Below are 25,406 nucleotides of genomic sequence, written 5' to 3' on the forward strand. Positions count from 1 at the left end.
TAACCTATAGGACAATATTTTCTCTAAATATCCAGACGTACTAGTTCACAGTCTGATTCATATAAATGTAAATTTGTACAATAACAAAGCTGCTTCACTCACAAAATCATAACAGGCAGGTGGACGGACAGACAGGAAGACATGCAGACAACTTACGTGACTGCTGGTACTCTGTGTGGTAGCTGGATTTAATGGTGAGGGTCTTGTTGTCGCTAATCTCTCTTGTCAGCATCAGAACTGATGCTATAACCTGAAAATATATATAAAAATGTTTTTGACCTTGATGACTCAGACTTAATTGCTGTTGTTTAATGATTACATATATCACACACTGACCTGGAAGTTGTTGTTACAGGACAGGGCTATGAGGAGGTGGAGAAGGAGGCGTTTGCTGTGTTCGTAAACCTCTGGTCTGTAGTGGTCCAGACCTGACAAATAAAACACACACCCAGCATGATTAGGAAAGCAGAAACAAAAGTAATATAGCAGGGATTTATTTGCACATCTCAGTTGAAATGTTTTCCTTCTAAACATTAATGCTAAACACAGTCGTTGTGCCCAGAAATGCTGGCGTATACATACTCAAAAGGCCACAAAGCCTTGTTGTGCTTCAGCGGTTGCTACAACAACTCCTTACTAATGAGCTGCTGTCTCCTTTTTCATCTAAAAAGTTTGTACAAAACTATAAATAATACATGCCTCCTAATTGACTGCTTGTAAGACATTCATGACACAACGCAGCAGCTTCATGCGCACATGAACACAAAGATTGAACGATAAACACCCGGAACTTGAGGGCGAGTATGCTGAATATGCAGCACTTAATAATACATCTGTGACAGGGCAGGTATGCATCAACATGGAAGATAAGAAGGTCTTGGCAAGAAATGCACGCCCTGGAGAATGTGCTCGCGTCTGTGATGACACAGAAGAGCGGTCTGTCCTGAAATGCCGTATCTATGTGGGATGGAGATGAAAAAAAAACCCTGCACTGTCACGCCATGAGCTAATTAAGACGTCACGGACAAACATCTACACCCATTAAGGTTATTATTGTAAACAAGACATATAAAGGAACATAGAATGATGGCGTTTCGATATTAAGTTCACCCCATTTTTCCTCTTTTTCCAAAACTAAACGAACAAAGACTACATACTTGACGTTAGTGTATGTACACATACCCAAGAAGAGAGCATGTAGCAGCAGGGGCAGATGTAAAGCCCAGTCCTCTCTCACGCTGTGGTCCACCACCATTTCAGTCATAAATATCACTGCAATGTTACACCTGAGGAACAACATACACACGCAAATAGAAAGAGCAAATAAGTTAATTTTAGAGGTTTTTCGTCTCAGATAAATCAGTGATAATCAACATGGCAAACAACATACAGAAACTTCATTAGCTTGGATATGAAGCTCAATGAAAATCGTTTAAAAAACAGCTTTTCTGTGATGTATGCAAGTACAGGCATCATAAATCGAACCTGAAAGTCATTTTTGTGAGATCTGAAGTGAGTAATTTCAAGTCTAATGTGTATTCTCTCCCTGGGAAACAGAAACATTCTGTTCATTCTGTGCTGGAGTTTATCACACCATCTGTGAGCAGATATGACCTCGCTCTGCCGACTCTGCTGATCTACTACGGCTGATAATAATAACGCCCTTGTTAACACTGCCTGTCTGTGAGTCCATGTGATGTGTGTGTGTGTGTATGTGTGTACCTATGCAGTGGACCTCTGGGTGTGATGGTTTCTGGGAGGTAGTCAACCAGAGGAGCCCAGCAGCCTCCGTTCACAGGCATGGGCAGCGGCTGGGGACGGTTGGTCTCCAGAACACTCAGCAGCCATCCAGCATATGGTGGGAGTGGGTCAGCTATAAAAAAAAAAACAGACTTAGTCAATGAGAAAAGCGCTTTTTTTCAATGAATATAACATTAAATTAATGTACATAGGTGTATAGAGGCCCATTTCCAGTGTTCTAATGCTACATTGTGCTTGCTAATCGTGTCGAAGGCTATTGGATGATTAGAAAACCCTTGAAAACCCTTGTGCAATGATGGTAGCACAGCTGAAAACAGTTTTGCTGGTTAGGGTTGGAAAAATAACCTAACAAGCATTATTGCAATGGATGAGGAAGAGAGAGTTCCTTCATAGGAGTTGTTTCCTCATTTTTCCAATATTTATACAAAGTGATGTTAGCCAGCTTGTGGTCAGAGCCTCGTATACCACATAAATGCAAGAGTTAAAGAATTGTATTGCTTTTGAGATAAGAAAATAAGTAAATACAACTTTAATAAACTGATTTAAAATGGAGAATGTTGGTGCACTAAAGGTCCAGAGAAATGTGTAAACTTGGCCGGTTACAGCCTCGCTCAGTCAAATAAGAATTACGACAGCAGACTCACGTCTGGAAGCGTCTCAAAACAAATGCTTGCCTAAGATAGACCAAATACCAATGCCGGGGTTCTGTCTGCGTAGTGTCTGGGTGATAGGTTCTGGGTTTGAGTCCAGATAAACAAACAATTACAAAGGTTTAAATGTTAAAATACCGCATGGTTTAAGTCGTATAGACAGCAGTGAGATCCTTGTCAGTCGTCTGTTGTCATTCTATACATTCTGTACAAATGAGTGTCAGGAGGAACTGACAGGAGGAATCCATAACCCAGAGCTCTCTTTAAACATAAGCAACATGCGAGTACCCTTGGGCACTATTTCAGAATTTGTACATACGTTCATTTGCATGATAACTTACTCTTTTCATCTTCGTAGGAGCCTCCGGAGCTGTTGCTGTAGCGAGACTCTACTCTGTTGTGAGCCCTGGCCCTGCTGTAAAGAAAAAAGTGACGTTTTTCAAGTCTGATGTTTATGCTAATTGAAATACAGATAAATTCCAGTCAATAGAAGTTAATAAAAATGCTTTAATACTGACCGCTCTTCCTCTCGGACCAGCTTGTTCTCGTCTGTGTCTGGCAGGTTGTCCTGACCGGCCACTACAGTGTTACTGCTGGAGGTGGTGCCTGCACACAACAGACCATACAAGCACTGTCAAAACTGTCAAGTTCTAAGATAAAGTCACTGTTGAGATGAAAAACCATCACCTGTTTGCGATGTGGAGGCTTTGTTGCTGGCTGCAAAGCGGTAGAAGGGAGGGTTGTCACAGTGCAAGACCACTGGATTAACGGGGTCGGTCTGCTGGAGCTCAAACAGGAGCTCCTCCATTGTCTGGATCGTGTTGTTGCGACACAAGTAGATCACCACCTTCTTGATCTAAACAGTGACAAAAAACGGATTAGTTCTCATATCTCCAGCTAGATATTTGTTGAGGGATTTGTGATCATAAACAGTTTAATTAATTGTCTTACATAAGGCAACAGTGTGGTATCACTGCTGACTCCACACAGGCTGATGAGGAACTGAAGCGTGATCCGTAGGTTGTTGGTCCACCTCTCATTAGACACCAATGTGTTCCAGGCATTCTCAATCTCTGGGCCAGGAACCTCGTCTCCATACTGATATGGAAAGAAAAACGTTAAGTGAAAAAAACCGGGGTTGTCACTGGGGAGAGGGGGGGCAGGAAATCATACACAAACCTCTCACCTTAGCAGTCATAAACATGAGGTTGTTGAGCACCAACGAGGTCGCCTGCAGGGAGCCCCAGCCATTCCCTCTCAGACTAGGGGACAGACCCATGCCTCGTGCCTGACCCCTAGGCTCTTCCTCTGGGGTGCAGGGACTCGAGGCAGGGGGTAGGAGCCCGTTGTCCACTAGCTCAATGTTACTAAGCCAAGGCAGCAAGTATGACAGCATGATCTGTCTGCCGTTGGAGTGGGTGGTTGAAAAACGCTGACTCACCTCTGCAAAAGGCAAAGAAATGAGCATTGTTCAAGTTCAATAACAGGTGAAACACAATGAAACATTTGACTCAGGGAGTGCACGCATATACCAAGGAACAAAAATCCCCTTATATTTCACAATAATACCCTTTAAGAAAGTGACTGTATGTGTTTTCCTTGGCTGAAACCCAGTTCTTTCCCAAGGTTTGATGAACATCAGTTCTTTCATAATCTAAACAGATACAGGTAAAGACATAACCTCATTGACTGTGCATGACCTGCGTACATATACAGCATATATATCAACAGGTATTTACCTGAGAACAGAGGCAGAGTGAGCTCCGGGTACATGCTGGCCAGCTGGATTGAGAGCTGAGACAGGTTAACACTGTAAAGCGGAGGCAGTGGGCCATGTGTTCCATATAAAATATTACCAGGCTTCTGCTCCACCATCCGCTTAGAGTACGCACACAGCTTTGACTCCAGCACCTGCAAACAAGTAGATGGACAGGTTTTTTTTTTGGCTTCATGTATGTGGGATTTAACACTGGATCTTTGTGTTCAGTGTGTCAGGTGTTGGATGTGTGCATGCACCTGCATCAGCTGCATGGATATCTCATATATCTCCCTGCTGGTGTCTGAGGCTTTGAAGAGAACCAGATTGAGCAAGGTCACAAGGTCACACGGGTAATTCCTGTCAAAATATATAGACATTGCTATTAGTTATTGCAATACAAGCTCACTCAGTTAATATTTTACAAATATTTACAGGCAATATGGACAATAAAAGGGTGAAATTAATGCTTCAGGGTCAGACGGCTTCCCTACCTGTTACCACACACAGTGGCAATGGCCTTGAAGCAGCCAGATGCCAGCTGGTAAGACCCCGTGAAGCAGCGATCCACGGCCCAGTTGAACAGATTGATTTGGTCAGGGTTCAGTTCTAACAGCAGAATCACCACCTCACACCCGAGATGGTGCACCTATGACAAACTTAAAAGTTAAATGACAACTCCCGAGATTGGTATGAGCACAAAATGGGCAACAGTAAGCTATGGTCCTGAGGTACAGTCCGTCTCTCGGTGTTGACATACCCGTAGGTCGTGGCAGGCCAAGATGTTGTCAAGCCACTTGTAGAGATAACCGTCAGTGGAGAGACCCACATTGTCAAACACTGGACCGCAACACAAAACCGCTGACATAGCCTAAGTCACAAAAATGAAAATTAAACGATTAGAGGTTCAGATTCAGGAAAAATACGATGAAATGTGCGGTAGCGTTTTGGTAACACTTACCTTGAGAGCACAATATTGATAGCGAGTGATCTGATGGTTGCGGTCACTGTAACGGTCGAGGGGAGTGAACATAACACTGAAGGGTCCGGCCCATTGGCTGAAGAGGATGAAGAGATGGTGCCTCAGAGACTGTTGAGGGAAGAGGAAGCGCCTGTGGTGGACTGCACAGATGTGAGACAGACACAGACGTTTATATAAACCTTTAAATGTACATCTGAAATTGAATTTGTAGCTAAAGCTATGAGCTCAACCGCGACTGAAGGGTCAATCAATTTACCAGGAACACATTGGATGAGATTGGCCACCATCCCACTGAAATGGGCTCTAATGTCTTTCAGCACGTCCAGCTCTTTCTCGCTCTCGGCCTCCAGGAGCATCCGTGTTAGATCCACATACTCCAGGAACAAGGCTCCCAGTGCCAGGGAATCACGCTCCAGTGCTCCGTTGGTGCTAAAGACAAGGAGAAGAAAATGTGTTGTTATGTTTGTATAACCACATTTTAAACAGTATGTCGACCTTTAATACAAAGTGCATAAGGAGTTTTTTATGAAATGTGTGTGCTACCTGTCACTGATTACTCCTGCATTAGCGAGCAGCTCAAAGATCCTCAGCAGCTGCAGCCTCAGAAGATCCCTCCTCTCTCTGCGCTTCTTATTCTGAGAGAGGAAAGTTTTATGATAAAACAAAGCTGCAATTACACATTTGTAAATTGTTTTGTGACAGGGAAAGTGACTTTACATTAGCATGAGTACGTTGGGAGATATCTCCATGAACATATACTGCATTCAAATTTCAAGTTGAAATATTTCCACTCACTTAACAATTAGTGTATTTAAAAGAGAACAGACACTGTGGAATTTTCTCACAGTTTCCTGTTAAAGATCAATACTTTAATACGTCTATCTGTGTGTGTTTATTTGTGTTTTACCTCAGGCCTACGTTCCAGTGCTTCCTTCATCAGTGGATGGAGTTCTTCAACCAGCTCCCTGGAGACACACAGGATCAGAGTGGGTACAGATCAATCTTCTGAGCTGATTAATACTTTTTCCCCTCAAGGTAACAGAGAGTGGTTTGTGACAGACTTGACTTTGTGCAACCCAAACGCCACACACCCTAAAACCACTAATCCTCAAACACAGAAATGTTAGAAACATTATTAAAAATAGATTATCTCTTTCAAAATGACAAATCTCCTTTCCATAATGAAAGCACTGTACTGTGAAAAAATGTGATACATCACTACATAATTCTCATGAAAAACAGAAATGGAGTTTATTGTCTGAATGTCATGGAGGTATGTCGCTCATGTCAGTTATGAAGAGAATGTACAGACACTAATAGATGGAGGCAGCACAACATTGAGTAATGGATCGTGACTTTCTTATGTAGGATATAAAGACTATAATCTAGCACACCATCCATTTTCTTTTGTGACCTAAATCTGAAATGAGTCCTGCAGTCAGGCTGCAACAACAGCACACACACAAAGAACTGACCCGGGGTCAAACAACAAAAGCAAACCAAAGCTTTATGATCCTGGAACAGTCAAGAAGTCGGAGGATTTTCATAATAAAGAAAGCCTTTTTTGCGCCATTTTCATGGAATAACCTGCAGAAGCAGCTCAAGCTTCAGGATCTAATAACTCTTAACGAATTTAAGGCTGTTGTCATGAGTTTGAAGTCGGACTCCATCGGAAATTGTGAATGTTTTTAGTCAATCTTATTTTTTATTTTTATGTTTTACTACTGCACTTAATATTGAACTTGTATTTTGTACTGTGTTTTATGTTTAACTGTGTTCTGCTGCCCATCCTGGCCAGGTCTCTCTTGTAAAAGAGATTTTAATCTCAATGAGACTAACCTGGATAAATAAAGGATAAAAAAAAAGCGGGTTTAGTACGGTTAATGCATGGCAACATTTTAAAACAAGGCACCAATATTAGCCAAAATAATAAAGGCTTTTTCATTTTTCCACAGCAGGAGTTCCTTGGTTACCAAATATTTTGTATGTGTATATACAGTTCAATCATTAGCTCATTTATTAGATCATTTATCCCTTCTATCTTTAACTATCTGACAAACATATTTGTTATTTGACCCATGTGTAATCTACAAGAGGCAAGTTGCAAATGCATGTTTTTTGTGTAGTTGTGTGTGTTTGCATGTTGCTTCTGCAGTACCTGAAGACCAGAGCATTCGTGCATCCGAAGCCCAGCACCAGAGACTCAGTGATCTCCAGACTCTCGGCTCTCATCAACGGAACGAGCTGCTTTAACAGCCAGGCTACTGAAGGAGTACCGATAACCTGAGCAAGAATTCAAAACAAAGAAAAAGCTTAGATCAGAATTACAAAGATAGAATTAGAACTATTGACATGGTTCTAATTCTATGTATAACATTAACTCAGACCTTGTTGTCGTACGTAACGCTGCCGTCAGGTGTGGTAGCTGCGATCTCTGGTGTGGAAGCTCTGAGGTGACCCGGGGACATGATGCTCGGCTTAGCCACACCGAGACACATGATCAAGTAGTTGCGCCACAGCGAGATGTAGCTGTCACTGGAGCCTGCTGTGCTTGTCTTCTTTGCATTCACTGGACTGCTATGAAAAAAGAAGGTTAAAAAGGTTGATTAGGGAGTTATATCTTGGTGTAATATATTTAATAAGCATATCACAAAAATATTATTAGTATTTAATGTGTGTTCTTGTACTTGGGGTCAATCAGAGGCAGCAACAGCTGTAGACGTGTGAAAGCGTAGGGCCAGGCGTATCCCAGAGCGGTGGGGCAGTGTTTGGGCAGATGCTCCTGCCGCAGAAAGATGTGCAGACAGAGCACCCACGGGTCCTTCAAGCACTGAGCAAATATCCAGACGTGGCTCGGACTCTTCACGTCATAGGAGCTGCTCACCAGTCTCGCCGTCCACTCCACCAGCCACTGGAGGTCAACGTGGTGGCTGAGTGGCAGTGTGGACTGGAAGGGAGAGAAGGGGGAAGTTATTAAAAGTGATGCAGGAAGACTGCGATATAAATAATCAATGTGTTGATCTTCTCTACATCCGATGCACTCAGATGCACTTACCGAGTCCGAGACAGCCACGTGAACAAAGCTGTCCATTACGGCTGGGCTCAGCTGGTCCATGACCTCTATCATGGGTTTGTCATCGTCCTGGAGGGAGAGACATTTATAGAATCAGCTATTTTTAAAACTGCATCATACAGTGTGAGAAAATTCACAGGAAGCATGTGGTGAATTTCCATTCACACCTACTATCAGATGCTTCTCCTGCCACCCACCCCGCTATTTCAGTGTCCCTTCTCTTACTTTGATTGGTGACTATTTGCCACCAGTTGTCTGTCACTGAACACTTTTACCAGTCTGAATACAGGCACTGTACCTCGGCGTGTCCCAGAGCTGTGAAGAGGCAACGGATCTCTCTTAACACTCCGACCGCCAGCTTCCTTGTGCTGATCTGACACGAGCAGAGGAGCAGCAGAGCCAGGCCTTCAACTGCGTGCAGCACTGAGCAGTGAGGGCTTCGATCTGGCAGTCTGGGGCTTGCCTAACGGAGAGGAAAGAGACAGCAGTCAGAGAAGAAAGATCTGTGACTTTATAACTAGATCATTTGTAATAGTTCTGACAGTGTGTCAGGGGAAAGGTTTGTTGAACTGTGACTGACACTGAGTTAAATCCTACAAACCTCAACTCCACCTCTTATCTTCCCCTGGAGCTGCAGAGCTAACCTCCACTGTGTCAGCAGCTGCAGCAGGAGCTTCACAGATGCGTCCTGCAGACCCTGGTGAGTGTCTTGGACCTGAAATAGTTTGGACAGAAGTGAGTAAGGGCTGTCAGTGTCAAGCTTTACAGGGAGGTTAATGCTTTATGAATGTCCCAATTATGATTTTCCCGCTGGTTTCTAATTTGTCTCCTGTGCCACAGAGGACAGCTTTGCAATTGGATCATAAACCATGGAAACAGGAAGGTTTAATGGGTTTTATGGGTAATTAACAAGCACTTCAAAAAGGGGACAGGAGGGGGAAAAGAAACATGAGGCTTTATATTAATGTTGGCTTTCATTTATGATTAATGAAGAAAACACAACTGGAATAGTTTTGACATTTAAAAAGTGATTTAAAAAAGCATTTAAAACCACTAATCATGCCATAAAATGATCAATTGAAATATAGCAGTATCATAAAGGCTCAACTTCTCAATTGGTACTGTTTCTCTCTGGTAGATCAGGTTTTTCTAGTGTATTTCTCTGTTGTACTGTCAGTATTGCTGCAGGTTACTGTCAAGTTTAGTTATACCTCGCGCAGAAGGAAATGTGTGTAACCAAACAGGACATCTTCCCTCCAGTCTGAGAAATCCAGTAACAAACTTTGCAGAGAGTTCTGGGAAATGAGACGGAGCTCGTCATCCATGTGCACAGTCAGCCTGAGGGAGAGATGAGAACACAAAGAATAAATACGCAGATAGAGACTTGGATAATTGGGCTATTTCAGTCAATTTAAATACTTTAAAAGAGGACTAACCTGTGACAAAGACATTAACCTAAAGTCGTATCGTAAAACTCACCGTGACAGCAGGTCAATGAGCTCAGGTTTGGACATGCCATCAGGAAGTATGCGAGGAATAGCAGCAACACACGTCCTGAACAGGTCGATTTTAGGCTTCCTTTCACCACTGACAAAGACACGTTATGAATGATGTCAGTCATCATACACCATACAAAAGCTCAGACAAACGGCAAAAAGAAAAAGTTTACTTGCACCACTTTGCAGATACATACGTGATCATGTCCTCTGGTTCTTTGTTGAGCATCTGAGCACTGGTGAGCATCATGCAGCGTCCCACCTCTTTGTCCAAATGCCTGAGGATGTTGTCCAGAGCCTTTCGCACCTGCGAGTAGTACAAAGACATGCCTGTGTGGAACAGAAACAGACACAGAGTTAGAGACCAGAGTTCAATTCAAATGAGCCTGATTTGACTCTCTACAACAGTCACAGACTGACCTATGAGTTTGGCTTCCTCTTCAGTGAGAGTCTTGCTGAGATAAGTTTTCTTCTTCTTCAGGGAGTTTCCAGAGGGCAGCGTGGCACCTGTGTTGGGCATCGGAGGCTCTCCGTCCTTCTGTTGCAGAGCATCTGCTATCACCAGAAATGCCCGCAGACCTATGTTCATACGCTGGAACAAACACAAAGGACAGCAGCATCCTTACTACATGTCAGACAATCTGTTAAAGGTCCAGTTTGTAACATTTAGATATGAATTTAATATAATAAGTGTGTTTATGTATGGTTTTTTTTTACCTCTGGATTGAGACTGAAGGCTTTGGCAGGTTTCCCAACACTCAGCAGGTCAAATATGATCTCTTTCATGGCAAAATCCAGTTTTTCCTAAATCGAAGACAAACAAACTAGTCAGAGTTTATGTGGTGTGAGGCAACAAGTGGGACATGAACTAATATACTACTAAATAATAAAAGAAAATAAATTGGAAGAACAAACAAAAGATGTAAGGTTATTATCAGTCATTTGTTACAGTTCTTTCCACAAAGCCTTGAAGAGCTATAAATACACACATTTGAACAACGTCGCAGTTAGTTTCATAACCTCAGCCTCTAAAGAAGCCATCAGATGAACTGTAATCAATTATGATAATGGATTCTGGTGAATTAAAAAAAAAAAAGAATGGCCTACATTCTAGATAATCTTTTTATTATTTATTTAGTTTAACCTGTTAATGCAATTGACTGAATCCTCACATGCTATTGTATGAATATGTTTTTTGGCCTAAAGACAGAACCACACACACCCACCTGAGCAATAAACTGGATTATCTTGACAAAAATATTAAGGGGCATGTCTCTGGGCACAACGCTTCGACTCCCTTTGGGGAACAGAGTGGAGGTGATGGACGTCAGGCGGCTGAGGGACAAAGCAGAGATAAGGAAGGAGGGGAAACAATTATTTCAATTATTAGATAAGATGTGAGATATTGATGTTAAAATCATGAAACAAGCATCAAACAAGTGTTACCTCTGTGTTCCAGTGTTGCTCTCACACTTTATTCGGATCATGTAAACCCACAGCAAGCGGTAGAGGGATTCTAGAGCCACGCGCGCCATCTTGGGATCTTTATTCTGCATTTGGACAAAATCAAATGGCATCCACTTAAATCGCATAGGGTTTGCATGCCTCTAACTAACACTCCCAATCTGTTGTATTTACAGTGGTACAGTGGAGACACAGAGAGAGAGTCTGACCTTGAGGTTTGAGAGGCAGTTGTTGAGGAAAATGTGCCAGCGGCCGAGGAAGAACTGCTTCTGACTGACGCACAGCAGACACGTCACCAGAGGATAAAGAGCCTGGCGTGGACATCGAGAGACATTTCCATTAGACATTTCAGATGATAATTACCAAGGATCAGTATCAAATTCATACTCATGCAGTTCTTAAATGTAAATATAAAGTATGTACCCACTTCTCTTTACCAGTTTTACTATGCAGCTCTATGCAAATGAGCAATTATTATTATTTGACACCATTTTTCATAATGATGCTCCACTTGTTTCAGGCCTTTTTAAATCCCTAATAATCTCATTAATCTATGTCTTGCCAGGGGAATTTTAATGAGACAAACAACAGGTGAGTCGGATGTTTGGTTCGGTTCTAAAAACATTTTTATTTAAAATTTTGTTCAAGTTCATGAGCAAAATGAGAAAAATGACAGTGACTCAATGACAAGAGCAACATAGGAAACGCTGTCAACACAAAGGTCATTAAAGGTCACGACCAGGCATCTGAGCTTAGTATCTTGTATGTTTAAATCGCCTGGGAAACGTACGGACGTCTGCATGCAGATCATTCTTTAGCACGAATACCTTTCAAGCGAGTCCAGGTGCACCCTTGTGAGTGAATGAATGTTTTCTCTTTCTTTCAAAGTGCAAGAAGAACATAATAATTTCTCCTCTTTCTCAGGCTCTCCAGATATCTGTCACTCCTGTCATGTCTGCCCACTCGGCTGTAACATGACAGGTGATTGTTTGTTTGTTTGTTTGTGTGTGTGTGTGTGTGCATGCCTGTGGAAAAAGCTGCAGGTATGTATGCAGAGGGGTGTGTCAGATTCCTGCCTACACATGGGTATTTGGAGAATCTATTGAAGGAAGAAGGCTTAACGACACACTTTGTTATTAAATGTGATCATGAGCAGGCTGTGAAATGTCATCCAAAAGATAGTTGCGCATTTTGGAGAAAACCAAAAGGAAACTGGAATGCACTGCTGTGCCAAATGACAAAACAAACTCTTAAAATACCAGTAAATCAACTTATAGAAAGAGTGACTAGTGTTTCCCTCCTTCAGCGGGAATTTATTCACTAACACACAGCCTTCTTAACAAGAGAGGAGGAACCTTATTGCTGACTTTTTGGCTCCTAAAGCCATTTGCACACCTTTTTTTTTGTACATTCATAATATTTTATGAGCTCCTATCCAGCCAATTTGAGTTTTAGCATCAGTGACATAATTTCACTGATCGATGTTGTGGCATTAATTTTTCCTGGACTGAGGTTGGGGGGTAATATAATATAATATAACATAATATAGTTTAAGCTCCTAACCAAACCCTATTCTCTTTCAAAACTCTGTGTGACTTTAGCTTGTTAAGAGAAAAGGATCTAAAGTAAAATTTTGATAATCTAATGTCGTAAAATACATTCATGGCTCAAACTTTGATGTAACAGTGGCAAAAGGGAATTTTTCATACCAGTCGTGGCAATTAACCGCAGAATTTTTATGCTCGTTGGTGTGAGATGACTATTTTAATGAGGGAGATGCACTGCAGCTAATTTGCCAATTGCCTTGCTTGCTTCCACGCTGTGTAAAATGCCCATCTGGCGCCACTTCAAAAAAACGGCACAGTGTTATGCATACGGCGCTCCTGTCTCCTTCCCATGCAGAGATAAAAGCCCACATGCTGCAGAGTTACAGGAAGGGCTCTCAACAACTGCTGGTAATGGAGAGAAAATTAAGCGAACGAGCGGCGAGGAAAACGGAATATGGAAAGAGGAGAGAGGCTTACGAGAGAGTGTTTCTTCCTCGACGACAGGTCCAGCGTGGTGTCGTACAAACTCTCCACAAAATTGCGTAGACACGGCACGTTCACCTCGTTCTTCACAGTCTGCGGGAAGACAAATAAATCGATATATATATTTATAAAGACACGATATTGTCACGATCTTGAGATTTTACATTGTTTTCAAGGGTGAAATCCAACTCTCACTCAAATGAAACACACTTACAGCAGCGACAGGTACAAGTATCTCCACAAAGAGTCCAGCTAATGAGTGTTTAATGTCTTTGTCCTTCACTTCCAGGAAATACTGTGCACACTCCTACAGACAGACAGAGACAGAGACAGTGAGACGAACAAGATGCAGTATTTACTGTACGTGGTGAGCACAAGGTCGACAGTTCAAATCCACATTATGTCAAATGGCAAATAAATAGGCCCATAACAGCTTAAACACACATGTCAGCAGATAAGACTTATGTTAGTCCTGTAAATACTTCCAAAGATCTTTAGAGCAGATACTTCTTTATAATTTTGTGACATGAGCCTACCTGCATGAACTGGAAGGAGGCTTCGAAATCTTCCACCGGGTACATTTTGATGCGGAAGAACTTGAGTCCCATGATGAGGCTGATGGTGGACTGGATAACGTACGGGCTCTGCTCCTTCTGTTTCAGCTCCTTCAGCTCAGAGATGAACTTCTTCCTCACCGCTGGGAATCTGTGGAGACAACGGTGAGCAGATGTGAACGGATGCTCTCTTTTCTTCAGAAAATGTAATTTTATTTGCTAATATTACTCTTATTCACACCTGTTTTTTTTTACATTTACAGACGGGTGTGTGTGTACTTGTGTGTGTGTTTGTGTATGAACCCATCCAGATAGATTTGCCCAACAGCGCTCGGCAGCACTAAATTTAGAAAGGCATCTGGAGGGGGGTGATGTGGACGGAATGTGTATGTGTGCACACTTTTGGGCGTCTATGTGTTTTTTTGCACATGCTTACTTCACAGGGGCCAAACAGCCTTTCGGTTTAGTGTTGAGCATTTAAAGAATATATAAGTAAACTGTGTAATCCATTTATAAAAAACAAACTAAATTATGTCAAGAATAAAGTCAAAATACAAAAAGTGTAAGTGGAAAATCTTTACCTTTGCTTAAATATGTCTCAAAATGTTCATTTTTTTCAATACAGTGTGCTCGGTGAATGAGCTATACCTACACTGTGAGTCCACACCTTCACCATCGCAGTAATAAAAAAAACATCAAATAAATCTCTCAACACGTCCTCCAGAACCATCATCTGGAGGGTTATTATCCTCAGTTGCCACCGTTATCAACACAAACACAGACACACGCTACGCAGGTAACCAGCAGTGAGTGCCAGCTGTATCACATGCCTCTTCAAAAGCTCCAGGATATTCAGCAAAACCGAGATTTTAAAAAAACAACCTCCTCTAACACACATCCATACCTGGACTGAGCAACAACTCCCAATACTTCAGCGTAGAGGTCAGCCACGATGTGCATGTTGCCCGTGTTGGGTCCCAGATACCTGAAAATATAAAAGATAAACAGCTGTATTATATATTATCATACACAAGATAACATTTTTGGAAATGTATGGTAACTACACATGTTTTTTTATGTAGCTTTCTCATATAATTGTTGGTTTATTTGTCTGGGGAAAGTTGACTTTTTTTAAGGCTTTTCATTCTTACCCTTCCTTGTACTTGAAGTGCTTGAAGGCCAAGTTTATAACTTCCTGAATGAGTCCGTCCAAAAGAGGATGGAGGGGAATCTGTATAAGAAAAGTACACAGTTGTCACTTTATCAGTTCAGTTAATAAAGACAATGGTAGAATTGTGCTATTCTGCTCATGTTTGGGGCTTATAATCTGCAGTATATGTTCTTAAATCTGTGGGTTTTTAAAGTTTTTATATTATATCCAGATTATTATTTCACCCTTATGTGAAGAACGAGACTCACCTGCTTTAAAACCTCGATTAGCACAAGAGAAAACATGAAGTCGATGGCCAAATCTCTCCTTTCCAATAAATAGTCCTTCTGTTGCTCATCACTGAGGAAAAGAGACAGAAACGTTATTGTGTTGATCCTATGTAAATACATTTATTTTAGGCACCGTATCATCTCTATGTAAATGGAAAAAGTGTCCCTAATTTGAGTAATTCTGCCAAGGAAATTAGATATTGATGGATGGATGAATGGAAACATACAATATAGACTTGTGCTGCAGGCTGTCACCAGGCACCAGTATATAAACATAAGTCTTCTATTTTTAATCTTGTTTTTCAGTCAGAGAAATGAGCACACAACAGAGCTGAGTGTCGCTCCGTTGAGTGTTTTTGTGTTAGCTCACTTTTTTGACTTGGTGTTGGCCCGGGGTCGATACTCGTGGGACTCGTCCTCCAGGCCATTTTGCCTCTTGTACCAGTCAAAGAGGGTTCTCAGGATTGATGGGAGGCAGTACTCGGCCAGAGAGCTCATGGAGCTGATCAGCTGGAAGAGGATGAGCGGAGAGAGAAAAGAAACGTACACATAAAACCTCACATTTATGGCTACATTTGTGTTGTTGTGTTGTTGATGTTGTTTAACTGTTAGATGTTCACACCTGGTCAAACTGTGGGTCTTCTCCTCTCTGTAGAGACTTGTTAAGTGGCTTCTCCTGTCAAGACAAGAGGACACAATCTTGTCAGCAGCAACACATATAAACAATGGTGGTTGATGGTTTTTGAGGTTTGAATCTTGAAATTCAAGCAGTAACTGTTAAGGAAATCAAAACAAAATACTTTTTCGGGGCTGCCCAAGCTAATATTTCTTCCCTTTTCACAGATTAGAAGTAGGTTATTGGAAACAGGAAACACTTCAGGCCTTAGAGGTATGAAACACACAAATCATCTGACAAAAGGCAATCACTGCTTTGACATTTTAGTGCCCATCGATCCCTTATCCCCGTGAGCCAGTTTCTGGCACACTTTGTCAGTGAAGTGAGGTAAAATTAAGCACTTACTGGTTCAATTATAGCACATGAAACACATTTGATTAATCCTACAAGATTCTGTTTAAGTGAAATTTAAAAGTGTAATGGTACAGTAAGTGTATGTTTTATATAGTTGGAGTCGAGTTGGAATAATGCACACATTTTTACAGTAGAAAGAATGGCTGCCAAAAAGTCTAAAAGAGCGGGTATATTAATTCCCTGTTTAGGTTGGATGACACAGGGCTTTAAGATATTGGACAGCGGTCAAGCTGCAGGAAATCTGCCTTCTCACGATCTACAGTGTCAAATAACCACCAGCGCAGTGTTTTTGCAGAACATTTGGATATAAAACATCACTTTAATTAACTTATCATTTTATCCATTTGCAGATGAGTCTTTATATCACATCCACTCATGAGTTTTTGGTGTTTTATAATCCGTAACTCTGACACAAAGTCACTCACCAGCGGTTCGGCCATGATGATGCGAATCTTGCGTTCGGAGAGCAAGGTGAAGTTGGCGAACAGGCTCTTCAGGACAAACTCGCCCGGCTTACTCTCAGGGTCCACATTGACAGGTGCCATGATGACAGGACCCTTCCTCTCGCCCAAGGTTCCACTGACTGGCGGGAGTGGTGGCTTCAGGCCCACAGGAGAGGCTGCAGAGAGTGAGGACAGTGAGTCAGTATAAAACAGGGCTAAATACCACTTGTTTGTGCTCAATATCACAACCTTAAATTTTACATATATCAGTCCAATAAAGCCTTTTCATTGTTAAATAATTTAGCTTTCTCAGACATACCTTTATTTAAGGCATATTCAGTGAAATAAAGTCTAGAACTCTGGTTATTGGCACCATAATGTTGTTATCATGGTGCATGACCCTCCCTGCAACCTCAAGCTCCTCTGCAATGATTAATTGATGCTGAGTCAGTCTCCGAGTCAGACTGGGTAAACTTTCTACAGACACACACAAACACACACAAGTTCATGCAGCTATCCTTTTAAGGACTCTCATTGACTTTGTATTAATTTAGACCCAAATTACCCAAATGCCTCAGCATCACCACAAATCTTAGCCCTAAACTTAACCAGTTCTTCATAAATTAGTCAGGGTTTATGCCAGAACAAAACTCTAAAACACTAAAGAGGTGAAGAATATACACACACACACTGCTGTTCAGCCATCTGATTACATCATTATGTAAACTTTTAAAGATATATTTTTTGCACAACGTAATGATAAGAGCGTTACTGGAGTCTATGAGAGAGAGTTGTACAGACAGACACAAACAGGAAGCATCTCTAAGATTATAAAGACTATCACAATAGGAAATAAAGCTTCTCTGACGGGAGTAAAGCAAGTATGATTCTCTACACTTGTTGAGACGATCACAACGCGTAAATCCTATTTTAAACAAAGACAACTAACACACGTTACACTCATAACCACATGACTGGACCTCACAGGAGAGGTGACATGTAAAAGATACTTATTCCTGCTGGGCAGGACAAGACGCCAGCTTCATACACTCAGTGAAATAGGAAGACTGAAGGGATGCAAACATGCAAGCGCAACAACAACCCTTGCATGCTTACCAAGACCCTTGATGAAGCTGATGACACTCGCCCTGCTCCATTTAGTTGGCACTTCCATGGTGCAGATACAAGGGGTAAAGGTGGGTAAAAAAGGAATAGGACACTTGGAATGGATTAGATTACAGGCTGTCAAATACAGCTCCCATAATTAAAGTACAGAAGTCCGTCTTTGTCATTCGACTACTCCACCACGACAGTAGCTACAGACATCGTCATGAATTTAACCGAAGCTGAAAGTGTAAAGCTTGATCGCTCAGAAAATGACAGGCAGGTAAAGTGAAAGACTCGTGCCAAATGTAGGCACCAAAACTCCCATGACAGCAGCTTTTTTGCAGGTGTCTCCCCACATTTAATCCAAGTCAAACAGGGAAGGAAATATCCACAAACCAGAGGAACCATAGCCAGAATGAAAAGTAAGAAAAGTTTCTTTTAAAAACAAGAGTAGACAACCATTTATTCCAATATTCCACTGAGCTACTCCAGCAGAGGCCTGGGCAGATGAGAGGCCGTGTTGGGCCCCATGCTTGAGAGCTATATGAGCCTGCAGACCGACAATCAGTTACGACTTAAGCTTCTGCTCCACCTCTGGCCAGCCGTCCAGTCTCTGCACAGCAGCTTCTGCGACCTTGGATTCCTCAAAGGCCATTGGGAAGTAATAAGGAATAAAGTGCTTCTTGGAGAGGTGTTTTTGTGGCTGTCCTTCAGTTTGTGAGTTGCAGTTTAAGTAAAGTGTGCTTCTTGTGGAGATCTGACCAGAAGAGTTGGGTTGGAATTTCAACACTGCCCCGAGAGGGAGGCGGGAGGAGGGAGGGAGGTGCTATATATAGACTACTGGCGACCGTTCTCTTACATACCCACCACTCCTACTGACCCCTACTCATACACAAGCACACACACACATCCAAATAAAGACACACGTAAACACACACACAAATGCACATGTGCAATATAGTTGTTCGGGGTTAGAAAACAATATAATGTGGTTACATGTCAAAGCAAATGCCACTAATCTTAATTCAAAGAATACAACGTTGAGGCTTAACGGCGATAATCTCTTACAGCTTCATCATGACATGAATTTAAAGGTAATATTTGTACAAATATGTACTCGTAGTGCTGGTGCCAAGCCCGGATAAATGGGAGGGTTGCAACAAATCAAATATGCAGAGTGTGTTTGCCAGATTTTCCCAAATAAAGAAAATAAGAAACCGCACTCATTCCCTGCGTTTAACCTCTTATAGTTAATTTTCACATGTCAGCAACAGATGACAAAACACAAACGGTGGAGCCATTGTTTCATTTTAACGTTTCCTTAATCTCCATTGACACATCCTGGTCACTTTCTATCTTAATATAGCACATTTCTTACATGATAGGACCTTTAAGGTGAGAGCAAAATGCATAACTGACTTATATAGATACGTGTCAGTGGGGAGAGATGGTGTCCGATAACTCTTGTCGATATGGAGCACCGGATCGCTTCCTGGGACCCTCCTGGACAGTTTTGCATGACTCGGCAGTGAAAGCAGTGAATCAGCAGAAACCTGTCATGTCTAATCAATGCAAGTTTACCTTTGTTTACGGCAAAACATATAACCCTGAGTGGTTTATTTAACCTACATTACTGTGTCAGCAACAGCAAACATTACATTGCCTTGTTCTGCCTTCACAGATCCGAGGTTTCGTCATCATATGAGCATATTTTGATTTTTTATGTGCAGTTAATCCTGTACTGCTTGTGCACTTTGTTAGATATGTGTGTCGCGATGAGTCACGTTTTAATAAACACACAATTACCACAAACTTACGTCAACAGTCCTTGACAAGACTGAGCAGAAACAAACCTGTATGCACTGCAAAAAAACCACTGGCAAACTGAATCTGTCATAATCAACAAAGTTGAACCTGTACCATCATCAACAACATGTAATAAGGAAGACTAAAACATGTGAAATAAGAGTAACTATATGACATAAGTCTTTTACAGCTGACTTCATCTGTGTGCATATAAGTCCATTTAAAAAGGAGAGAAACCTGGTTTTAGGGTTTGAATTAAGCCAGAACACAGACAAGGACCTAGAGGACGCATGCCGCATCCAAGAATGTCCTCACAACTACTGAAAGACACACATGGTGGTGCATGTATGTGTGTGCGTCTATTTCAGCGACACGATAATGAGATGGAACCACTACGTTTCGATGGGGTCAGCTATTTATCTAGTGATTTCTCAAGATAAGTAACTCGTGCCTGAGACACAAGATTGGAAATGACTCACCGGGCCTCCTTCACAGCTTTCATCACTATCACCACTATGACCTTGGAGCAGACAAGCCTGTACGTCACTGAATTATGTCTTATGGACTAAAAACAATCTGAAATCTATAGAACGTATACTTAATTTTTAATTACATCATCATAAATGGTTGAGGGGGGGGGGGACCATAAACAAATCCCCTGCAATTCTTTCGCACACCAACATAACCCCTGCTGACAGTCCTTCACCAAACACCTAATATATGAGCTTGATGCAGCTGCTCTGCTAACCACACACACACACAGAGCCGATGAAAGGTACATGCATCATACAGATGTTTCTACTCAAAGGAAAGTGTCTGCAGTTTATACACACAATTGAATTAATTTTAAATCACAAATTAACCATAAAAAACGCTTTATATCAAAAAGGAAACACGGTAAACCTCGACTACAGCAGATGCTGTAATAAGACACTTGTGCTTTGTGCTGTAATCGCTCAGGTTAACAGGCCCACGACTTCAAGGTGAAGGGAAAGTAGAGTTGGTGATAGTCAACACTGCTGGGAATAAGAATTAGGTGATTTGATGCAAATCACTTTTCTATTTTAGTTAACAGTTGAACATTTTGGCCGTGCTTCAAAAAAGTTTGGAGCCAATCTCTTTTAGTGCTGGGCACAATAATGAAGTAAAACACAAACTTTGTGCTACATAATTAAAACAGTAAACTGCTGAGGAGCCAGTTTCACCCTGGATCACTTCTCTCTTTCATTCTCTCTCCATCCCTTGTCTTCCATTATTCCATTACATAACACGACCAAAGTATTGATAGTGTGGCTCATGATGTACTGTATTCAGTCTCCTAACACAAACATACATAATAATCACTGTAATACATTGCAGGATCTGACCACGTCATAGTATTTTGTTTTTGTCATGCCAATAAACACCAACAACAAACACTGATGTACTCACTCCCTCCTAAGGACTTAAGCAGAGACTTGAGGCTGATGTCAAAGAAGCCTGAATCCTGCTGGCTAGTCGCCATGGCTGCAGAGGCTATGTCGCCACGGTGACAGACAGCAGAGGGGGAACAGGATGGCAGGATGAGGCGTTGCAGACAGAGCGAGCAAGAGAAAGAGGAGTCCCCTCCAGGAGAGAAAGACTGGGAGAGAAGGAGGAGAGGATGCTGGTAGGCAGCCAGTGATGCGGATGTTGCAGCTGTCTGCTGCTGAGTGAGTGTGTGTTTTGCTTGTGTGTGTGTGTGTGTGCGTGTCAGAGAAGAAGAAAAACAGAGTGGCACTCAGCGTTGTCTGCGCTCTGTGTTGCTATCTTCATTGCTAACAACCCCATCCCCTCTCTGTTTTGCTCTCTCAGGACAGTGATACACAGATGTTGGTCAGCGCAGGCAGCCAATCCTCTTAGAGGAAAGGCAGAGGAGGGAGAGAGAGAGGGAGATACAGTAGATAGTACTGCACAAGGGGATAATGGAAAATAGAGGGAGGGGGGGACAAAACTGCTGAATGAAGGACCATGAGGACGCACGGAACACAGGAATATACAGGAATAATTAAGAATGACATTGTCCACTTGTGTATCTCAGTATGTGCTGAGTGAGCACACACGAGCCAATGAGAGCCAAGAGAAGCAGTGACAAGCAAGGTACACCGACCAATCAATTAATCACCAGAAATAACAACTGCTCAATGGCATCGTCGCCTCAGATGTGTCCATGTTTATTATTATTAGTATTATTTGCATTTACAGCATTCATCATGCCAGTGATTAACTGAAATAGTATGAAAGTATAACATTCAAATATGTGCGATCCTGTCTGAGAACTGTACGTGTTGATAATTACACATAATTATATTTAGAGATAACATGGTCTAGGCCCTAAAATTAACAGCAGAAATAGATGACGACGTGACAGCACAGACATTTTTTTGTGTGTCATTTGTAGGTCACTGTTTTGGCAGTGGCACGCTGCTCTGCTGAATTGCTGGGCATATAAACTCACACTGTGGGTTTATTTCAGGTGTCATAATGCACGACACCCAGTTTTCACGCAATACATTTTTAATGGAGCCAAGTGGCAAGTGCCAAATTAATTTCAGTAAAGGGGTAAAAGGTTAGCGAACATGCTGTAACTATTGCATGATTGCTGTATTTAGTTATGCAATCGTTAGACCTAATTTTCTGCAGAAAGAAAGAGTTAGGTAGTTGTCTGACCCCTAGTATCATCAGCATTCAGAAATAAGGCCTATAAAGATGGTGATAAATGCTATATTGCCACATTTATAGACTTTGTAATTTCACTTTTTTTTAAATGAAACTTCCGTGACTAAAACTAAAGATCTCAGATTGTGATGTGATATTAACCTTACACGCTAATAGTGCAAGTGACATATGATGGCCATCATGGTAATGGTTGGATGAGTAAAAGTGGACGTACACGAGGATAATTAGGGTAATTGTGTAATTCCCTAGATGAACTGCCACAGGACATGTGGACAAGAGAGGGAGAGGGAAATAAAGTGATGCAGGAGGAGAGAAATTGAAAATGACAGAAAGTTCATAAGATAACGTATAATGCAAAGCTGCATCTCACACGAGAGCGACCAAGCACAGGATGGCCTGGTTCAGATTAACAGACAATTACATTTTAACCTCAAAGGAGAAGGAGAAATATAGCAGAAAAGCAGCGCAGCTCTATTCCTGTCTAACACCATTTACAGTCCAGCGGCAAATATGATGAGCAAATATTTCCGCATTTGTGTTAACCTGCTACTGATTTATACTGAAGTAAACCAAATGTGATTTAAAAAGTGTTCAGTACAGAACAGTACAAAGCTGTTATTAATATGCATCTCGGTCTCCTGTGACCACTTGTTATCAGATCTCACTTCCCTGCACGGCATGCAAATAGAGCCGCACACATCATCTCTGTTTGTGACAACAAAATGACAGTGGGGTGATCTGAAGAGGGATGTGTGCACAGACAATCCAGAGAGAGTTGGAGCGGGGAAAATATTGCCAAGTTAAGATGTGCCAGGCTGACAGACTGCCACCCAAAAACACTGAGTGCTGTAATAAAATGAAAAGGTGTTAGTTCAAGGGCGTGCTCACTTATGCAACTACATTTTTTAACATTTTGGTTATTTTCCCCCTTAAAATATTGTGTAGACTTTTTACATCCATGAATGTAAAGATGTGTCTGTTGTCAGTGTGTCTGCGTGTGCACAAGTGACCAGAGATGATGGATGTTGAATGAATTCATCTTATATAAGGTGTTAATTGTACTCATAATTTGCATATGGATGCTAATGAAGCAATTGCTTGATTCCATTTTTGATATATCACATGTATGAGGAATGAAAATACATTCAAATTGGCCTACCAACAGACTAATGCTCATCTATTCAGCTTACATAAAAAAACCAAGGGCAAAAAGACACACACACACGCACACACACATGCCCACACACACCCTGTGGAAGTCCTAGGATTCCACACATTCTGAGCAGGGGCCTGAGCATACCAGCTGTTGGAATGTGACTCCTCACTCACAGCAGCAGCAGCATACACGCACACATACACACACATGCACACATTTCATTCAAGCACAAATGCACACAACATTAAACGACCAGTATGCAACACTTGAGCGCCACTAGTGGTCGCAGTTGAGCATGCACGTCAGACCAAAACAAAAGCAAACGTAAGCTAACGTATGTACCGAGTTAGAAGAGCCTTCTTCAGCTTGTAGTTCTCTAATATGCATCATTTTAAGCCTTATAATAAAGTAAATTTACTTGATCCACTTTCTGACACTGCCAAGTCTCATAGTGTCAATTGCATCTTTCAAAGATGAACTTGTGACTCGGTAATCCTGACATAAATCAATGCTTTGAGAAAACTTAAATAGTCCCACCCCATACAAGGATATTCCCTTCACACAGGCTTTTATATGAGGGCCTTCTTTACTTTAAAGATGGCCCAAACACCAATTTTTTATGGCTGTCATCTCTACTTATGATCTTTAATGTTAGGGATCTGCAAAGACTGAAGTAGAGATACATGCACATTCATTCATTCATCTTCTACAGCTTTATCCTTCACATGAGGGTCAAGGCAAGAGAGCAAACCACGACACTAACCGTGTGGCCACAGCAGAAGCATATGTAATACTTAAATGTATTTACAATGAATGAACATATTTACTTGACTCAAACAGATCTTAACATGCAGATGTTGATTACTTGTCATGCCCGAAATAAACGATTCATTCATTCATTCATTCATTCATTCATTCATTCATTCATTCAACATGTTTTAAAGCATTTAGTGTTCATAAGGGATCAGTTTATCCAACATAAGAACATAATTATGCTTCTAATGATTTAATAAATATATTTGGTACACAAAATAAAAGAAGTTCATCTTCACACTGGAGAACTAGAGAGGCTGGGACTGAGCCAGGTTTAATATTCTGCCTTGAAAGTGACCTGCTGAATATTGTCCATCAAGATCCAAATGATTAAATAACAATTTCCCTTCTATCATCACAGTGATTTAATTATATCATCAAAGCGCTTCTGTTAACCTTTACTCACACTCACACACACACACACACACAAACACAAGCAGCCAAGTGTTTGGGGTTCACACAGTGGTATCTTCTTGACACAGCTGGGTTGATCCAACAGATAACCACTGTGAAGAATGTGTGTGTGTGTGAGTAGTTTTAATGCCAGGTGTACCTCTCTCTGACTAACATCAAAGCCTCTGTAATGTACACTATCAGCTCCAAAGCCCCATAATAGTTCATTCCATCGCCTCTCTGGTCTTGTGATGACAATTAGACCTTTATAATCTACTGTATGTGCACATGTATTTATTTAAGTTACTTTTAATGTTTTTGTCCTGATAGACATGTTTGTGCAGGTGGTAATTTCATACACAGCCACTACCTCATTCCAGATTTCCCCTTTCAACGATCACTGTACGCCCACTTTTCTCTCTCTCCTCTTTTGAAGTCCTGCCAAATCCCACTGAAAAATGTACTGTATATTCAGACACAAAATAAACTTTCTGCTCTACTCACACCAATATGCGCTTACTGTGAAATTAACCTTGGATTTCTTAGTCTTTGCTTACAACTTTCTTTGTAACTTTACTTCAGCATCAGGTAATAAACGTAAGTAAACAAAAGTGCAACTTCCTTTTGATTTTGCTGCAATTCTCCAGGAATAGAACGCAAACCTTGAATCTGTTTGTCTGTTGACAGATCGACTGATACTGATGGAATTGTAATTTTTAACAGACTAGCCAAGGACAGAGGATTAGTCTAACAAA

General features: G+C 41.4%; 1 protein-coding gene across 1 annotated transcript in view; it reads right to left on the reverse strand.

Annotated features, from left to right (window-relative positions):
- fryb (furry homolog b) overlaps positions 1 to 18,434 on the reverse strand; it is a 29,004-nt gene extending 10,570 nt beyond the window's left edge. The window contains exons 1-41 of the mRNA XM_083909973.1: positions 17,796 to 18,434; positions 16,662 to 16,855; positions 15,829 to 15,882; positions 15,577 to 15,716; positions 15,186 to 15,276; positions 14,918 to 14,997; positions 14,671 to 14,751; positions 13,749 to 13,917; positions 13,427 to 13,519; positions 13,207 to 13,305; positions 11,392 to 11,493; positions 11,165 to 11,268; positions 10,945 to 11,053; positions 10,436 to 10,522; positions 10,139 to 10,310; positions 9,916 to 10,048; positions 9,702 to 9,809; positions 9,434 to 9,560; positions 8,824 to 8,937; positions 8,521 to 8,685; positions 8,205 to 8,291; positions 7,837 to 8,096; positions 7,537 to 7,726; positions 7,308 to 7,432; positions 6,057 to 6,114; positions 5,693 to 5,784; positions 5,406 to 5,578; positions 5,129 to 5,289; positions 4,928 to 5,038; positions 4,662 to 4,816; positions 4,428 to 4,527; positions 4,151 to 4,322; positions 3,598 to 3,854; positions 3,363 to 3,509; positions 3,099 to 3,267; positions 2,930 to 3,017; positions 2,753 to 2,826; positions 1,723 to 1,873; positions 1,183 to 1,286; positions 337 to 428; positions 157 to 250 (exon numbers count right to left, since the gene is read on the reverse strand). Coding sequence (XP_083766099.1) covers positions 157 to 250; positions 337 to 428; positions 1,183 to 1,286; positions 1,723 to 1,873; positions 2,753 to 2,826; positions 2,930 to 3,017; positions 3,099 to 3,267; positions 3,363 to 3,509; positions 3,598 to 3,854; positions 4,151 to 4,322; positions 4,428 to 4,527; positions 4,662 to 4,816; positions 4,928 to 5,038; positions 5,129 to 5,289; positions 5,406 to 5,578; positions 5,693 to 5,784; positions 6,057 to 6,114; positions 7,308 to 7,432; positions 7,537 to 7,726; positions 7,837 to 8,096; positions 8,205 to 8,291; positions 8,521 to 8,685; positions 8,824 to 8,937; positions 9,434 to 9,560; positions 9,702 to 9,809; positions 9,916 to 10,048; positions 10,139 to 10,310; positions 10,436 to 10,522; positions 10,945 to 11,053; positions 11,165 to 11,268; positions 11,392 to 11,493; positions 13,207 to 13,305; positions 13,427 to 13,519; positions 13,749 to 13,917; positions 14,671 to 14,751; positions 14,918 to 14,997; positions 15,186 to 15,276; positions 15,577 to 15,716; positions 15,829 to 15,882; positions 16,662 to 16,855; positions 17,796 to 17,853 — 5,140 coding nt within the window. The 5' untranslated portion in view covers positions 17,854 to 18,434. The remainder of the gene's footprint in view (positions 1 to 156; positions 251 to 336; positions 429 to 1,182; positions 1,287 to 1,722; positions 1,874 to 2,752; positions 2,827 to 2,929; positions 3,018 to 3,098; positions 3,268 to 3,362; positions 3,510 to 3,597; positions 3,855 to 4,150; positions 4,323 to 4,427; positions 4,528 to 4,661; positions 4,817 to 4,927; positions 5,039 to 5,128; positions 5,290 to 5,405; positions 5,579 to 5,692; positions 5,785 to 6,056; positions 6,115 to 7,307; positions 7,433 to 7,536; positions 7,727 to 7,836; positions 8,097 to 8,204; positions 8,292 to 8,520; positions 8,686 to 8,823; positions 8,938 to 9,433; positions 9,561 to 9,701; positions 9,810 to 9,915; positions 10,049 to 10,138; positions 10,311 to 10,435; positions 10,523 to 10,944; positions 11,054 to 11,164; positions 11,269 to 11,391; positions 11,494 to 13,206; positions 13,306 to 13,426; positions 13,520 to 13,748; positions 13,918 to 14,670; positions 14,752 to 14,917; positions 14,998 to 15,185; positions 15,277 to 15,576; positions 15,717 to 15,828; positions 15,883 to 16,661; positions 16,856 to 17,795) is intronic.
- Between the last annotated feature and the right edge of the window lie 6,972 nt (positions 18,435 to 25,406).

Source organism: Microchirus variegatus (assembly GCF_963457635.1).
Source record: "Microchirus variegatus genome assembly, chromosome: 2".
NCBI classification, from domain to species: Eukaryota; Metazoa; Chordata; class Actinopteri; order Pleuronectiformes; family Soleidae; genus Microchirus; species Microchirus variegatus.